This window comes from Dendrobates tinctorius, unplaced genomic scaffold, assembly GCF_039654945.1.
Source record: "Dendrobates tinctorius isolate UK_male_01 unplaced genomic scaffold, ASM3965494v1 ptg000036l, whole genome shotgun sequence".
NCBI lineage: Eukaryota > Metazoa > Chordata > Amphibia > Anura > Dendrobatidae > Dendrobates > Dendrobates tinctorius.
The window spans coordinates 42,085,181-42,104,249 of NW_027361704.1; the positions used below are offsets into that span (position 1 = coordinate 42,085,181).

General features: G+C 44.7%; 1 protein-coding gene across 1 annotated transcript in view; it reads right to left on the reverse strand.

Moving 5' to 3' along the window:
* PCBD2 (pterin-4 alpha-carbinolamine dehydratase 2) overlaps nucleotides 1–18,826 on the reverse strand; it is a 203,275-nt gene extending 184,449 nt beyond the window's left edge. Inside the window, exons 1-2 of the mRNA XM_073573831.1 lie at nucleotides 18,576–18,826; nucleotides 8,653–8,784 (exon numbers count right to left, since the gene is read on the reverse strand). Coding sequence (XP_073429932.1) covers nucleotides 8,653–8,784; nucleotides 18,576–18,689 — 246 coding nt within the window. The 5' untranslated portion in view covers nucleotides 18,690–18,826. The remainder of the gene's footprint in view (nucleotides 1–8,652; nucleotides 8,785–18,575) is intronic.
* Between the last annotated feature and the right edge of the window lie 243 nt (nucleotides 18,827–19,069).

Consider the following 19,069-nt stretch of genomic DNA (forward strand, 5'->3'; position numbering starts at 1 on the left):
CTCAAGGAGGGCAGCAAAGAAGCCACTTCTCTCCAGAAAAAACATCATGGACAGACTGATATTCTGCAAGAGGTACAGGGAGTGGACTGCTGAGGACTGGGGTAAAGTCATTTTCTCTGATGAATCCCCTTTTCGATTGTTTGGGACATCTGGAAAACGGCTTATTCGGAGAAGACCAGGTGAGTGCTACCACCAGTCTTGTCTCATGCGAACTGTCAAGCATCCTGAAACCATTCATGTGTGGGGTTGCTTCTCAGCCAAGGGAATGGGCTCTCTCTCAGTCTTGCCTAAAAACACAGCCATGAATAAAGAATGGTACCAGAATGTCCTCGAAGAGCAACTTCTCCCAACCGTCCAAGAGCAGTTTGGCGATCAACAATGCCTTTTTCAACATGATGGAGCACCTTGCCATAAAGCAAAGGTGATAACTAAATGGCTCAGGGAACAAAACAGAGATTTTGGGACCATGGCCTGGAAACTCCCCAGATCTTAATCCCATTGAGAACTTGTGGTCAATCATCAAGAGACGGGTGGACAAACAAAAACCTTCAAATTCAGACAAAATAAAAGCATTGATTTTGCAAGAATGGACTGCTATCAGTCAGGATTTGATCCAGAAGTTGATTGAGAGCATGCCAGGGAGAATTGCTGAGGTCCTGAAGAAGAAGGGTCAACACTGCAAATATTGACTTGCTGCATTAACTCATTCTAACTGTCAATATAACCTTTTGTTACTCATAATATGATTGCAATTATATTTCTGTATGTGATAAAAACATCTGACAAACACACATAAAAACCAGAGGGCAGCAGATCTTGTGAAAATATAATATTTGTGTCATTCTCAAAACTTTTGGCCATGACTGTACTTACATTTCTTATTTTCTGGAAGGAAGAGTAGCTCTGCAGCACAAACAGCTGATCTAACAACTGCTGTCATGGGTTCCGGAAAAACCGGCTACCGGTAAGTAACCATTGTGGTTTTCCCTTCACCCATGACAGCACCACCTGAGAGATTTTTGGAGATTCGAAACACCTTAGGGAGGGACCACCGCTTGCAGCACCCTTCTACCAAAGGTTGTCAGCAGAGGAGGATAGATTTAATCTATAGTGCTTAAAGAAGGTTGAAGGTGAGGCCCAGGTAGCGGCCTTACAAATCTGTTCGATCGATACCTTTGCTTTTTCGGCCCAGGAGGTCGCCACAGCTCTGGTGGAATGAGCCTTGATGCCGTCAGGAATCGGGATACCACTAGCTGTGTAGGCTACACTAATGACCTCCCTAATCCATCTAGCAATAGTCCCTTTTGAAACCCCATCGCCTTTCCTGGCACCCTGAAAAGCTACGAATAGGGACTGGGACCTCCTCCACTGGCTAGTCATAGATATGTATTCTACGAGAGCTCTCTTAACATCCAGATTATGGAACTTTTCCTCCCCCAGATTTTTTGGGTTCTCGCAGAAAGATGGAAGGACAATTTCCTAGCCCCGATGGAAATCTGATGCTACCTTGGGCAGATAAGCGGGGTCTGTTCTTAACACTACCCTATCCTGAAAGACTTGCGTATAAGGTGGATTTACTGAGAGAGCCTGTAAATCGCTTATCCTGCGGGCTGACGTGAGGGCCACTAACAGGATTGTTTTTAGGGTCAGAAACTTTAGGGGTAGCTGATGTAATGGCTCATACGGATCTTTTGTAAGGGCCTCTAGCACTAGGTTTAAATCCCAGGGGGCTATCCGGGGTATTGGGATAGGCCTAGCTCTATGGCAGGATTTAATAAACCTGGCTACCCATCTATTTGATGCCAATTTTCAGTTGTAGTGCAGACACCTGAACTTTAAGTGTGTTCACTGCTAACCCCATCTGCAACCCCGATTGTAAGAACTCCAGGATGGCATTAATCGGGGGATCTTTCCCTAACGCCCTACCTAAGAACTGCAGGAACTTATTCCATGTTCTGCCGTAGATGTTAGTCGTCACTGGTTTCCTACTCTTTAGCAGGGTGCCCACCAACCCGGGGGAGAACCCTCTATTCGTTAAAAGCGACCTTTCAAATTCCACGCCGTCAGATGGAATCCTTTGACCTGAGCGTGGAATATTGGACCTTGAGCTAGTAGGTCCGGGATTTCTGGTAGAACCCATGGATCGGAGAGGGACAACCTTCGTAGCAGAGCAAACCAGGGCCTTTTTGGCCAAAATGGAGCTATTAGAATCACCCTGGCCTGATCGTTTCTGATTTTTCTGACAACTGTTGGGATCAGAGCCACTGGGGGGGAATGCATAAGCTAGCCTGAAGTTCCACTGGATGTGCAATGAGTCCACTGCCCATGGATTTTCTCTCGGGTTTAGAGAGCAGAACCTTTCTGTTTGCCTGTTGTGTTTGTTGGCAAAGAGGTCTATCACCGGTTAACCCCAAAGCTGAGTTATTTTTTGAAAAATGGACCGGTTTAGCGCCCATTCCCCCTGCTTCAGGGTATTGCGACTCAAGAAGTCTGCCTCTATGTTTTCTGCCCCTTTTACTGTATATGTAAGACTGTCAAGGAGTGTAGGTGTTCTTCTGCTCTGCTCAGAATGTCTGTCGCCGCTTCCATTAAGGAGTGTGATCTTGTCCCTCCTTGGTGGTTGATGTATGCCACTACTACCTTGTTAAGATGAGGATGAATGAACTCATGGAGATCAACATCCAACACTGCGGAGACACCATCACGTGTTTCTCAACGCAGTGATTCTAGAGCACTGCCCCATCCCTTATGGGAAATATGCAAAACATGCACAGTCTTTTACTAGGCATTGCTCCTACCAGCCAGTTTCCTACTCCACACTGATGAGGGGCAATACCCCGAAACAGCTGTCTGTGGATGGATACCATGTTTTGGCATAGGTGGTTTCCTTCATAGGAGACTGCCCTTCCCGTGGTTGTTCCTTCCCGGGGAAAGACCTGGCTGGTCATTGCTTGCGTTGAGAAACATGTGATGGTGTCTCCGCGGCTTCTGTTTTGCACTACTACCTTGTTGTCTGACATGATGCGTACATTTCGACCCTGGAGTAGCGGAATGAAATGATTTAGGGCCTTGCTCACTGCCCACAGTTCTCTCAGGTTGGAGGATGCTTCCCCTTCTTGACGCGTCCAGGAACCCTGACCTATGATGCCCCTTAGGTGTGCCAAACGGAAGAGCCCTGAACTGAAAGTGCCTTAGCGTGCCTTGAATATAAAGTGCTATCCTCAAGTATTTCTGGTAATCTGGGTGGATAGGGATGTGATAATACGCATCCTTTAGGCTAAGTGCACACGTACCGGAACTCTTGCGGAAATTACCGCGAGAATTCCGGAATTCCAGTCCGCGGGAAATTCGCATTTTAAATTCCCGCGATTTTCCCGCGGAAAAACTAGCATTTTGCAAGCGTAATTAGCTTGCAAAATGCTAGCGTTTTCCAAGCGATCTGTGGCATCGCTTGGAGAACTGATTGACAGGTTGGTCACACTCGTCAAACAATGTTTGACGAGTGTGACCAACTTTTTACTACTGAGGCTGCCTATGCGGCATCAGTAGTAAAAGATAGTATGTAAAAAAAAAAAAACGGTGTTATTCTCACCCTCCAACGTCCCGCGCATCCGTTCCCAGTAATCCTTTGCGAAAATGCCCGCGATGACGTCAGTTCTCGCGGGATCGCGACGTCTCGCGGTTATTCGCGATGACGTCGCGCGAATGACCGCGAGACTTTGCGATCCCGCGAGAAGGGACGTCATCGCGAGCATTTTCGCAAAGGACTACTGGGAACAAGAGTGTGAAGAGAAGCGGGAAGGCTGTGCGGGACGTCGGAGGGTGAGAATAACAATATTTTTATTTTAAATTCAATTTTTTACAGGGATATGGTACCCAAAGCCCGGAGGACAGTCTTCTCTCCTCCGGACCATGGGTACCATCCGCAATTGTTCTGCTTACTTTCCGCATGGTGTACACAGCCACATGTGGGAAATAAGCGGAACAATGCATTCCTATGGGTGCGGGATGGCCGCGATTCCGCAAATCAATGAGCATGCTGCGGTTTTTACCGCGAAGCGATTCCGCCGCGGTAAAAACCGCAGCATTAGCACAGCATTGCAGAATCCAATAGGAATGCATGGGATGCTTATTTTTCACGTTTTCGTGGCAAAATCGCGCGGTTAAAACCGCTGCGGAAACGCGAAAAAAACGCCACGTGTGAACTCAGCCTTAAATCGACCATGGCCATGAAGCAATCTTGGTGTAGCAGCTTCACCGCCGTAGTTACTGATTCCATCTTGAAGGTCGAGTTCCTTATCCATAGATTGAGCCGTTTGAGATTTATGATTGTCCTGAAAGTTTGATCGGGTTTTTTTTATCAGAAAAAGGGGTGAATAAAACCCCTTCCCTTCCTGTAGGCGTGGTACCTCGGAGAGTACCCGCTTGTCTATCAGGCTCAGGATCTCTGTTTCTAAGGCCACCTGCTCTTCGGTCACCTTCCTGATGGGTGTGATGACGACCACGGATTTTGGCTGACGGATGAAGGGAATTTTCAGGCCTTCTGTCAGGATGGTTAGGATCCAGGCGTTGGAGGAGATCATCTCCCAGGTTTGGAAAAAGAGTGCCAATCTCCCCCCCACTGGAATACTGGCGTCACTGTGGCGACTTTTTTGAGGTGGAGGTACCTCCACCAAACATAAATCCCGATTCTTTTTTTCTTTTATCCTCCCATCTTCTCCTGTCAGCGGGAGGGCGCCCCCTATTGAATCTCCCCCTCCGAAAGGGCTGTCTCCTCTGATCCATAGGGAATCTGGGGAAGCCTTTTTTCTTATCGCCTGCTTTCTCCAGTATATCGTCCAAGTTCTTGCCGAACAAGAATCGACCGTCGCAGGGGAGAGAGCATAATTTGGCCTTGGACTGGAGGTCACCCGGACAGCCCTTAAGCCATAACGCGCGTCTAGCAGCATTTGATAGTGATGCTGCCCTGGCTGTCATCCGCATAGAGTCCGCCGAGGTATCGGCCAAAAAAGCTGCTGCCCCGTGCAAGAGATACATCTCCGATAAGATTTTCTCTCTTGGGACCCTTGAAGCCAGCTTTTCTTCTAACTGCTGCAGCCAGATCATGAGGGAGCATGCCGTACAAGTACCCGCTATTGCCGGCTTTAGTCCTCCTGCTGTCGCTTCCCATGCGTGCCTCAAATATGAGTCCGCCTTTTTGTCTAGTGGGTCTCTAAGAACCCCTGCGTCTTCCAGGGGCAGGGCCGACCTTTTGGAGGATCTGGACACCGCTGCATCTATTTTGGGGATTTTGTCCCATATCTCTGCATCCTTATGCTTTTGAAAGTGGATGGAAGGGCCCCCGATTTTTCGGGCTTTTTCCACTCCTTCTCAATAAGTGCCTGGATCTTCTCGTTTACCGGAAAGGTCCGTTTTTTCCTCTCCTGAAGCCCCCCAAACATAACATCCTCTAGGGTTTTAGCCGCCTTTTCTTCCTGTAGGCCCATTGTAGCTCTAATGGCCTTTAGGAGGGCGTCTGTGTCTTCTACAGGGAAACATGGTTTACCCCCCATGTCGCTGTCTGAGGAGTCTGAGGAGGATGATTTTTCCGCCTGAGATGACATTGACGCGGAATCCGAGGGGGAACTAGGGGGATCCTTCCTGTTTTTTTTCTCTTTTTTCAATAGGGACTTAATTGAGCCTTCCATTTCTGACCTTAGGGCAGATATCAGATTGGCTGCGAAACTAGGCGCTTCCTCCGCCATAGTCCGCTGAATGCACGCAGCACAGAGATCTTTTTGCCAATCTCTTGCTAGGGGAGATTTACATATAGCACAATCCCTATTGTTCTTCTTGCTTCCCGCTTTCCTAGGCCTTTCCTACAGGGTGAAGCATACAACAGAAGCCCTTTAACATATGCTAACATTCACGAAGATCACTCACCTCCCGAAATCAAGGGTACCGGACTCGGAGGCTGCGTCGGGGCACGTGACCTGCGTTCTTTGGATCTTGCTGAATCCCCCGACCTGCGGCTGGGGCGACTGCTGCTGGAATGGCTTCCATGCTTTCTGCCAGAGGGCTGAGAGGGAGGCAGGGACGCTGAACGTTCCTGCTCTGACTCCATGTTGCACCACCGTCTGCTGCCGCCTTCTCTTTAAATACCATGCCTCCGCTCAGGTGAGCGTCTCTCCCCTCCCCCCTGCGACCGCCGGCCGCCTTTTCAAGAAGCCGGCCGGCGTCGCACCCGGCGCCATTAAACCGTCGCCCTTCTCTGACGTCAGCCGGCGCACCCAGCATGCAATGCGCCGCTGACGTCAGCGGCCGGAAGAAGCCAGCGTCTCTCCCCTGCTATGGGGATCGAGATGCGGTGTGCGCGAGGGGAGGGCGGCGCGGTGGGGGATCCCACCGACGCCCGCACGAACCCGGAACCCCAGAGGGCCCGGGGACTGCACATCCAGCACCCGACGGCCGGCGCTGCAGGTGAGACACCTGTTCTTCCTGCGCCGGGACGGGGCTGGGTCCATTTCCTTCGCCCATGACAGGCACCGCCAACAGTGGGGTTCCTTCCAGGACAGGAACCCAACTGAAGCGGGGGAGAGGTGCCGCCCCTTATATCTCAGTAGGTTCCTGTCCTGGCGGGGCGGATCCCTCTCTCAGGTGGTGCTGTCATGGGTGAAGGGAAAATAAAGATATTTACGAGCATGGATCGAGATGGAGATTTTTCAACAGTACTCCGTTTTGTCTATTTTTGTACCTTAACCCCATTTATTTTGGCTGTAATACTAATCAGCCCACATACCGGAGTGACATCATTTCTACAAAAACTATATTTTCCCTCTTTCTACTGAATATTAAAATATTAATGCATTTTTTACAAGATTTTCAATGCTGATCCTATCAGTTTCACCATCTGTTTATAGCCCTAATCCAGACAATATCATCTGGGTCAAAACTATGAAATGATGTAATTTGCAGCATCCAAACTTTCAGCTGACATCAGAAAGAGGGATGATTTCCTGTCAAGATCCCATTCACTTTCTGAAATCCATTCATTACATCCAGTCCTAGAAGCGTCTACACCAAAACACAATCATTCTTCAATTTACAATTCCCCTCTATCCAGCAGAACGGCCCTGCTTACATCTGAAAGTATTTTCCTGCAAATACCTCCCAATGTCCATGATCTCAAGGCCCTGATCTTCTCCATAACTCCCATCTGCTGATGGAGCATACAGAGCTTCTGAGTCTGGCAGGCATTTCAATAACGGCACAATTTTCCATGCGTGTTATCAATGAGCGGACAGAAATGAGCAAAATGCAGTCATTTAATTGGCATCATATGTGGATCACAAATGAAGAACACCCTACTGTATGATCACTATCATGGAGTCATGTATCGCTGATTGTAACCGATACAGTGTCCTTAAGTGGAACCAGCAACTGCCGAGAAGCCACATGGTATTGCTTTACAAACATACATATCAATGTGGAGGCACCAATCACTAGTTTTACCTTCTCTTTGCCCTTTTTCAGCATTCTGTGTTACTGTGAATACAGAATACACAAGGCATAATCATTTATTGACATTGGGCACTGAGACCATCCTCATGGAGTCGGTTTCTAATCGTTTGTGCAGACACATGCATATTTGTGACCTGCTGGAGATCATTTTGAAGGGCTCTGGCAGTGCTCCTCCTGTTCCTCCTTGCACAAAGGCTGAGGTAGCGGTCCTGCTGATGGGTTGTTGCCCTCCTATGACCCCCTCCACGTCTCCTGGTGTACTGGCCTGTCTCCTGGTACTGCCTCCAGCCTCAGGACACTACACTGACAGACCCAGCACAGCTTCTTGCCACAGCTCGCATTGATGTGCCATCCAGGATGAGCTGCACTACCTGAGCCACTTGTGTGGGTTGTAGAGTCCGTCTCATGCTACCACAAGTGTGAAAGCACAACCAACATTCAAAAGTGACCAAAACACCAGCCAGAAAGCATTGGTACTGAGATGTGGTCTGTGGTCCCCACCTGCAGAATCACTCCTTTATTGAGGGTGTCTTGATAATTGCCAATAATTTCCATCTGTTGTCTATTCCATTTGCACAACAGCATGTGAAATAGATTGTCAATCAGTGTTGCTTCCTAAGTGGACAGTTTGATTTCACAAAAGTTTGATTTACTTGGAGTTATATTCTGTTGTTTAAGTGTTCCCTTTATTTTTTTGAGCAGTGTGTATATATATATATATATATATATATATATATATATATATATATATATATATATATTTTATCGATTATTATTATTATTATTTTATCGATTATTCAATGAGATATGTAGGATTCCTGCTCTTCTATCCTCTTTTAGCATTTGTCCCATAACAGTAACAACAGCATGGAGGACATTTACAGCAGTACTAAACAGTGTAGCTGTGAATGCACCACTGGTATGAGATAAAACACTTACTAGAAAACAGCAGTGTTGTCTCAATGTGTTTTTCTGTACACTTCCCTCCTCCAATGCACACCTCCACTCCATCTCTCTCTGCAGAGCCCTACTCTTGGGACCCACAGTCCCATTCTTGGTATCGTTAGGGGCCCAGTAATCAGTAGGTCATTCCTTATCCTATGTACTTGGGATAAAGTTTTAATTGTTGAAATATCCATTTAACAAGGTCACCTGGTTAAACGTCTTGAAGACAAACTCCTTGTAAATGGCATCCCTGGCAGTGATGTCTGCCCATCCTAAAGTCTGGAGTTCCTGGACTGCTTGCATTCTTTCTTCTGGAGTCAGTAAGTGAGCCTCTGATGTCTGAAAAAAAAAAATACTCAATAAATTAATTGAAATATTGAGGGTGTATTCAAACATGCAGGTATTGTTGCATTATTTTTTTATTTGCCACTCCTGTCAATGGGTCAAAGTCCTCTTCTGCACCATTACCGCTCTGTGTAAAAGAAAAACCTCTAAATATAAATATAAAGGGGTTTTCTCATAGATAAGGTTCATCATCTGTCATCTGGAAAGGTGAAAAATGTCTGATCCCTGGGGACCCAGAGCTGGACCCCACTGATGATTAGAACAAGAGTCCCAAGCCCCAGCATAACCGCAAGGAGTGCATGCTGTGCTCTGATTTAGGGTATGGTGGCTCAGGCCGAGATGCTGTAGATTATCTGGATGGAAAATCCAAAGTGTTCTTGGGTGGATTCACATGAGCCATGATATTACATTCCTAACAAATCTGTCACAAAAGCTGTACATTTCTTTAGTAATTGGGGTCCATGCACATATTAAATATTTGGAGCAGAAATTTCTACATCTCTCGGTAGAAAAAAACGCAGCTAAAAACAGGTGAATTTTGCTGCATTTTTTACATGAGTTTTTGGTGCAGATTTTTCCCCACTCATTAGTATGGGAGAAATCTTCAGCAAAAACTGAAATAATTGACATGCTGCAGATTTCCATCCACAAGTCACAAATAGGCTGGGTTCACACTTGCGAGAACCTCGAATGAGTCTTGTACCTCAACACTGCCGCCGGCACTCGGACCGAAGCGTTCAGCTGCATAGAAATACATGCAGCTGCACACTCCGGTCCTGAGTGCTGGTGACAGTGCCGGGTATTGAGACGCGAGACTCAGAGTTTCTCGCAAGTGTGACCCCGGCCATAAGCAAAGTATACATGAGGCTTCAGGATTCTCATTCACTTGATGGTATCCGGAAACCCTTCAGGTTCTGTGGCGTCTGGGCAGAAGAAAAAGAGACAAATCTGCAACGTGTAGGCTTCAATATTGCTGCAAATCCAAGTAAAAATCCATGACACTTGCCACTCACCCATGATTTGCATAAAAATGTCATGTACTTTAGGCCCCTTTCACACATCAGTTTTTTGCCATCAGTCGCAATCCGTTGAATTAAAAAAAAAACTGATCCAGCAACTGCTGCTGCAGGTTCCGTTTTTTTCTCATCTACTTGTATTAGCGATAGATTGGGACGGATTGCCTCACGTTTCAGCCGTCGTTTGCCACATCCGTCGAAAATTGTTTGTCTGGCGGCCGGAGACGGACAAAGTACCGTTTTTTGTCTACGTTGAAAAATCGGACAGCGATGGATCCATCGCTCTCCGTCTTTTGTTTGAATGGAAGCCTATGGGCGCCGGCTCCGTCGTAACCCGTCAAATGACGGAATCTGGCGACGGATTCCGGTTCTTTAACTGTGCATGCTCCGATTACTATCTCCACCCCAAACTATCTTAATTTATAATTCTTTAATAAATAAAAACATTTCTTTTTATAAAAAGTTTTATTGTCTTTCATTTATTTAATAAGGTACAATACTTGGGGTAACAAGGTACAATACTTGGGGTAACAAGGTACAATACTTGGGGTAACAAGGTACAATACTTGGGGTAACAAGGTACAATACTTGGGGTAACAAGGTACAATACTTGGGGTAACAAGGTACAATACTTGGGGTAACAAGGTACAATACTTGGGGTAACAAGGTACAATACTTGGGGTAACAAGGTACAATTCTTTGGTTAAAATAGAAAAAAATCATGGTTTAAAAAATGGATCCATCGAAAAACGGAAGAAACGGATGAAAAAAACTGATGTGACGGATACGGCTCATCAGTTTTTCACAATCTGCGACGGATCCGTCGAGCCAACGGATTGTGACTGACCGCAAAAAACTGATGTGTGAAAGGGGCCTTACTGGTAACAGTCAGCATGTAAATCTGCTGGGAATGCAAACACAAGATGCTGCTCCTCTGGTGGTTTCTGCAGGTACCAAAGGAGGAGACCTCCCAACTGTCATTACATGACCCCCCAGAGGAGAAGAAGCAAAGGGGTGGCATTTGCATCTATGGTATATGACCGATAAAGCCAGTGATTGGAAAAGGTAAAGAAATGACTACTGAAGCCAGAGACCGAGACCACAGTGGAGGTTTCAAGGGGTACAGTAAGTAATGCTCATTTATTTTTCAACATTTCCCACTTATTACACAATTTTGAAAAATACCATATAACCTCTTTTAAACTATTCCTGATATAGGACAAATAATATGCTCCATGGTAAATGCTGGTGTATGGAGCTGGCCCAGCAACTGAACCCACTACATCTATGGCGGGTGCTAGTACCGCCTCCCTGTGACAGACAACTGAGCAATATACATATATCTGGAAAAAAATTATGAGACCACCACATCAAATCCCTGTCATGGGCAGCCCAATCTCCAGACCTGAACCCCATTGAAAACCTTTGGAATGTAATCAAGAGGATGATGGATAGTCACAAGCCATCAAATAAAGAAGAACTGCTTACATTTTTGTGCCAGAAGCAGTGTGAAAGACTGGTGGAAAGCAGCCAAGATGCATGAAAGCTGTGATTAAAAATCATGGTTATGCCACAAAATATTGATTTCTGAACTCTTCCTGAGTTAAAACATTAGTATTGTTGTTTCTAAATGATTATGAACTTGCTTTCTTTGCATTATTTGAGGTCTGCAAGCACTGGGTTTTTTTTTGTTTTTTTTTTAATTTTGACCATTTTTCTTTGTCAGAAAAAAAAAATACAAAATGTACTGCTTGGAAATTCAGAGATGTCAGAAGTTTATAGACTAAAAGAACAATTTACATTGTACTCAAAAATATACCTATAAAGAGAAAAATCAGACAAACTGAACATTTGAAGGTGGTCTCTTAATTTTTGCCAGGGCTGGCTGTATGCATATATACACACACACATATATACAGTACATATACACACACAGTACATCTATATACACACAGTACATACAGTGGGGCAAAAAAGTATTTAGTCAGTCAGCAATAGTGCAAGTTCCACCACTTAAAAAGATGAGAGGCGTCTGTAATTTACATCATTGGTAGACCTCAACTATGGGAGACAAACTGAGAAAAAAAAATCCAGAAAATCACATTGTCTGTTTTTTTTTTCATTTTATTTGCATATTATGGTGGAAAATAAGTATTTGGTCAGAAACAAGCAATCAAGATTTCTGGCTCTCACAGACCTGTAACTTCTTCTTTAAGAGTCTCCTCTTTCCTCCACTCATTACCTGTAGTAATGGCACCTGTTTAAACTTGTTATCAGTATAAAAAGACACCTGTGCACACCCTCAAACAGTCTGACTCCAAACTCCACTATGGTGAAGACCAAAGAGCTGTCAAAGGACACCAGAAACAAAATTGTAGCCCTGCACCAGGCTGGGAAGACTGAATCTGCAATAGCCAACCAGCTTGGAGTGAAGAAATCAACTGTGGAAGCAATAATTAGAAAATGGAAGACATACAAGACCACTGATAATCTCCCTCGATCTGGTGCTCCATGCAAAATCCCACCCCGTGGGGTCAGAATGATCACAAGAATGGTGAGCAAAAATCCCAGAACCACGCGGGGGGACCTAGTGAATGAACTGCAGAGAGCTGGGACCAATGTAACAAGGCCTACCATAAGTAACACACTACGCCACCATGGACTCAGATCCTGCAGTGCCAGACGTGTCCCACTGCTTAAGCCTGTACATGTCCGGGCCCGTCTGAAGCTTGCTAGAGAGCATTTGGATGATCCAGAGGAGTTTTGGGAGAATGTCCTATGGTCTGATGAAACCAAACTGGAACTGTTTGGTAGAAACACAACTTGTCGTGTTTGGAGGAAAAAGAATACTGAGTTGCATCCATCAAACACCATACCTACTGTAAAGCATAGTGGTGGAAACATCATGCTTTGGGGCTGTTTCTCTGCAAAGGGGCCAGGACGACTGATCCGGGTACATGAAAGAATGAATGGGGCCATGTATTGTGAGATTTTGGAGTGCAAACCTCCTTCCATCAGCAAGGGCATTGAATATGAAACGTGGCTGGGTCTTTCAACATGACAATGATCCAAAGCACACCGCCAGGGCAATGAAGGAGTGGCTTCGTAAGAAGCATTTCAAGGTCCTGGAGTGGCCTAGCCAGTCTCCAGATCTCAACCCTATAGAAAACCTTTGGAGGGAGTTGAAAGTCCGTGTTGCCAAGCGAAAAGCCAAAAACATCACTGCTCTAGAGGAGATCTGCATGGAGGAATGGGCCAACATACCAACAACAGTGTGTGGCAACCTTGTGAAGACTTACAGAAAACGTTTGACCTCTGTCATTGCCAACAAAGGATATATCACAAAGTATTGAGATGAAATTTTGTTTCTGACCAAATACTTATTTTCCACCATAATATGCAAATAAAATGAAAAAAAAAACAGACAATGTGATTTTCTGGATTTTTTTTTCTCAGTTTGTCTCCCATAGTTGAGGTCTACCTATGATGTAAATTACAGACGCCTCATCTTTTTAAGTGGTGGAACTTGCACTATTGCTGACTGACTAAATACTTTTTTGCCCCACTGTATATAAACACCATTGAATTGACCCCCTTTCCCCAAGTTGAAAACAAAACATATTTGCAATCCCCATATTCATGAGTCCAATCTTTGAAATGATAATTAACTCCTATAATAAATGTCATTCAGAAAAAAAAGTTGCCTGATCAGACATTTTTTCAGCCATCTCGTAGCCCCCAAAAAATGGGATAAAAAGTGATCAACTAGTCTTAGGGCCCCGTCACACATAGCGACTCACCAGCGATCCCGACAACGATATCACAGTAACAAAGTAGCATAGTTAGTAAGGCCGAAAAAAGACATTAGTCCATCCAGTTCAGCCTATAAAATTCTGTCAGAATAAATCCCCATATCTACGTCCTTCTAAAGAACCTAACAATAACTGTAAGATACAATATTGTTACGCTCCAGGAAGACATCCAGGCCTCTCTTGGACCCTTCGACTGCATTCGCCATCACCACCTCCTCAGGCAGGGAATTCCAGATTCTCACTGCCCTAACTGTAAAGAATCCTCTTCCGTGTTGGTGGAAAAACCTTTTCTCCTTCAGACGCAGAGAATGCCCCCTTGTGACCGTCACCTTCCTTGGTATAAACAGATCCTCGGAGAGATATTTGTATTGTCCCCTTATATACTTATACATGGTTAGTAGATCGCCCCTCAGTCGTCTTTTTTCTAGACTAAATAATCCTTATTTTGCTAATCTCTCTGGGTATTGTAGTTCCCCCATCCCCTTTATTAATTTTGTTGCCCTCCTTTGTACTCGCTCTAGTTCCATTATATCCTTCCTGAACACCGGTGCCCAAAACTGTACACAGTACTCCATGTGCGGTCTAACCAGAGATTTGTGCAGAGGCAGTATAATGCTCTCATCATGTGTATCCAGACCTCTTTTAATGCACCCCATGATCCTGTTTGCCTTGGCAGCCGCTGCCTGGCACTGGCTGCTCCAGGTAAGTTTATCATTAACTAGGATCCCCAAGTTATCAACTTGTCAGGATCGCTGGTGCCTCGCTACATGATCGCTGGTGAGCTGTCAAACAGGCAGCTTCACCAGCGATCAGCACCAGCGACGTCGAGCGCGCGGCGTCGCTGTGTACGTTAGTTACCAGCGTGCTGATGAAGGGAGCTGGTAACTAAGGTACACACTAGGTTTCTAAGCAGCATGCGTCACTTAGAAACCTGATGTGTACCTTGGTTACCAGCTCCCTGCCTCAGCGCGCTGGTAACTAAGGTACACATCGGGTTTCTAAGCACCGCACGGTGCTTAGAAACCCTGCGTTTACCTTAGTTACCAGCGCGCTGATCGCTGGTCTCCCGCCTGTCACACGCAGCGATGCGTGCTGGCCAGCGAGAGACCAGCGATCAAAAAAATTGTCCTGGCCATTCCAGGACCATCATCGATAACCGCCAGGGGGGGCCGGTCGCTGGTCAGTGTCACACACAGCGATCTCGCTGGTGAGATCGCTGTTGCATCACAAAACTTGTGTGACGGGGGCTCTATGTAACCCACCAATGTAACCTACAGCTCACCATGTACATTTAACACATAGATTGAAAAATAAAGAAAAAACTTATGGCTCTTGGAAGAGATGCCAGATAAAAACAAAAGAGCAGGAAAGTAAATTGGCCATGGCGGCAACGGGTTAAACTGAAATGGGCTCATACCCAATACATTGATCCATGAATTCAAAACGTCTGTTTATCAAGTGGAAAAGACTTCAGGAACTGCTCCGTTTTTTTCTGGTGTATTCTCAGCATTTTGTAAGCCTAAACATTTTTTTTTTTTCCCATGTCATTTTACGAAGTATTTTGTCCACCGGTATTTTTGGTTGCCATTTTTTCTTTTTTTCAGTGTTTTTTATTGTCATTTTTCTATCTATCTTTTTTTCTTATAAGAATCAATAATGCTATTTTTGAGGCAAAAACCATTTCTAAAGAGACACCGGGATCTCTTCCAGACCAGATGGCCCAGGAGGTCCCTTCCAACTCTACGATTCTATGATTCAGACATCTTTTTAGAATTCGATTGTATAGTGTGAGTGAGACCGGACCTGTACCTTTTTTTCAAACGCTTCTTTTAACCCCTTCACGACCTTGGGATTCTGCTGTTTTCATTTTTTACTTCCCTACTTCCCAGAGCCATAACATATTAATTTTTCTGTCTTTATGGCCATGTGAGGGCTTGTTTTTTGTGGGATGACTTGTACTTTTGAATGACATCAGTGGTTTTACCATGTAGTGTACAGGAAAAACTGGGGAAAAAATCAGAGTGCGGTGAAATTGTGAAAAATGTGTAATTCCACAATTTTTGTGTGTGTGTTGGGGGGAGGGGTTACTATGTTCACTAAATACTAAAATTGACCTGCTATTATGACTCTTCAGGTCATTGCGAGTTCGTAGATACCAAACGTATAGGTTTTAATTTATTCAAGTGGTGAAAAAAAATCCAAAGTTTGTTAAGAAGAAAAATGGCGCCATTTTCCGTGACCCGTGGCATCTCCATTTTTCAGGCTGTGGGGCTGACGTGTATTTTTTAATAACAGTTTGAGGTAGATGTGACGTTTTAATAATTTGTTATTGCATTTTATAGCAATGTTATGGCGACCATAAAAACGTAAATCTGGCATTTTGATTTTTCTCGTTACGCCGTTTACTGATCAGATTAAATTTATTTATATATACTTTGATAAATCAGGCGTTGCAGAACGCGGTGATACCAAATGTGTATTTTTTTATTGTTTTATTTTGAATGGGGCAAAAGAGGGGGAATTTGTACTTTTATATTTTTAAAAACTTTTTTTTTTATCTACTTGCTTCAATAGTCTGCTTAGGAGGCTTGAAGCTGCGATCTTCTGATTGCTGTAGATACATGCAGCAGGGCTCCAGCCCAACGTGTAGCAGAATTGATCATCTGCTATGAGTGCCGGCCACAAGGCAGATCGGCAACAACAACCACGGCAATCATGTGACAGGGGCGCCGATGGAGGTGGTCTGTGGCGCACTCATTAAATGCCGCTGTCAGAGATTCCACCCGTGGCTCATGAGAGTTGATCAAATCAGCTGTCATGTGCCGGAAAAGCTGCGGGCTCAGTGCTGGAACCCACATCAAAGGGAGAGAAGCGATCTATGACGCACCTATACGTCACAGGTCGGAAAGGTTAAAAAAAAAAAAACCTCAGAAGTCTGAAAGTAAGCCATTAAAACAGATAGGACAAGCATTTTTTCTAGTGCTTTTCTGACATTTTTATGACCATAGACTAGTGTGTGTAGTATACGCACTGTTAGGATTTGGATCTAGTGTGTGTAGTATACACACTGTTAGGATTTGGATCTAGTGTGTGTAGTATACGCACTGTTAGGATTTGGATCTAGTGTGTGTAGTATACGCACTGTTAGGATTTGGATCTACCTGCGGTCGTCAAGCGACCACAACATTGAAATTGTATATGAGCAGTTGTGACAGAGCCAAATCCTAACAGCTCAATAATCCCAAATTTACACTATTCACATTTGTGTTAGTCTGATAACTTTTATCCCCAGTTTAAGAGAATAAAAGCTGCATACATCTTGACATCAATACAGTTGGTACACTACTAAAAAAATTCTTAGCTCCTGCCCTTCCCTATATTACTGTGTAGAGGATCTAAAAATCTTTAACATTGTGGCCACTGTTACATAACAGTATTTTAATAATTTGTATTAATATTTTTAAGCAGAAACCAGCAGTGGCCCATACCCAGATAAAGGGTACCATGGAAAGATGTGTATTTCCATGCATTAGTAGTCTCCATGTTGTGTTTTTTGTCATTTTCCTTCTGTAGAGTGTTGTTCTCAAATATGACCACTGGATGGTGCTATATTACCACCAATGTATTTCTGTAAGCCCAGCCTGTCTGAAGCTCAAGGCAATCCTAGCAAATTGATCAGGCTCTTATATAAAGAATGAGGATCTTTTATGCACCTTGAGATCCACTAAGAAGAAAAAAAAAATGTGCATCAATCTGCTCTTTGATACATCCAAGAGGCTGTAATGGAGAAGCAGGCAATATAGTTTTGCATAAAATGTGAAAAAAAAAAGTGTTCATGTGCCGGTTAATTAAAAAAAAAAAAAGTCACCAAAAAAAAAAAAAAAATTACGAAGAAAAAAAAAAAAAATCACACAAATTTTTCAATCCGCAGCATTTCAATCTTCTGTGGATTTCACCCTTTGCAATGCATGGGGTGAAATCTGCAGCAGATTCACAACATTTCTGCAAATAAATCAGCCCCAACTGGGGTGAGCGTTCCAGCAAAGCAGGTTTTCATCTGCAGAGCATTCAGGTCTTGTGGAGCCAATGTTCAGATTGCAACTGAGCCTCAGTAGCCACAAATTATTGCTAATTGTCATGCTGCACATGTACTAGCAACTTTAAGGCCATGTTCACACGCTCAGTATTTGGTCAGTATTGTACCTCAGTATCTGTAAGCCACAAGCAGGAGTGGGTGATAAATACAGAAGTGGTGACGAGTTTCTATTATACTTTTCCTCTGACTGTTCCACTTTACATAGAGTTTCATCCGATATAGGGAAGACACTAGTGCATGGTAGTTAGCAGTAAGCTACCATTACTCGGCTGCAATGTGTATGCACACCCCAAGGTTAAGTTCACACCTTGCAGATTTGGTGTGGTGTGGAAAGGTTTCTTCACCCACGTATATTTGCCAGGCCAGAGGTTTAGGGTCCTCATTGAAATGAATGGGCATAGCTATTGGGATGCAGAGGGTACACTGCCACCCACTAGATTCTACGGGGCTCAGAGACCCCTCTAAAACAGAAGTGGATGCTTTGTGACCATGGGCCGGCCTATAGGCTCCAATCTCCCTCTACCTATGAACCTGACTCAGGTCACAATGGGGGATTTCATTACCATTTTATTACTTCAGTTGACACCAGCACAATAAATTGTCAAGTGACATCAGATCAGCTTGGGGTGCTTCTTTAAGTAAGGCCGGGATCACACATGCGATAAACTCGGCCGAGTCTCGCATGGTAATAGCCGGCACTCCATGTATTGCTATGCGGCTGCATGCTCCAATCCAAGCGGCAGTGCCGGGTATTAACAAGTTTCTCGCATGTGTGATCCCGGCCTAACTCATACAGTCGTTGGTGGTTATTAGCTCACGGTTGTGTAGCAGAGGCGGGAGTGCAGCCTAAGCCATACTCACCATCCTGGAGTAATGTTTAATCAGGGCTGATGAGAGCACTTCCTTGCTACACACAGGCTGGAGGAGCCGGGCTACAAGTCTGCCACTGTCTCTTATAAAGAGGAACCTGCCCATGGCTGAGCCTGATCCCCTCCTCTCTGTACTGACAGCCTGATCCTGGGCCTGCACACTGAATGCAATGCACAAGGATCTGTAGGACCAGGAGGTGTGGTAGAGGCTGCAGGAAGTACCTGCCCCCTCCTCTCTGCTTGGAAGCAGCAACCCTTCTACGACGAGCGAAAGGAATGCAGGATCTACGATACTGCGGCTGGGATCGCACTTGTGTTTTCAATCCATCTCGAGAGTAAAGACATATGACAAGTTTACTGTAAGAGCAGTGAGACTATGGAACTCTCTGCCACATGATGTTGTAATGGTTCATGCACTACAAAAATACAAGGAAGACCTGGATAACCTTCTTGATAAATATAATATTACAGGTTATGGGTACCAGA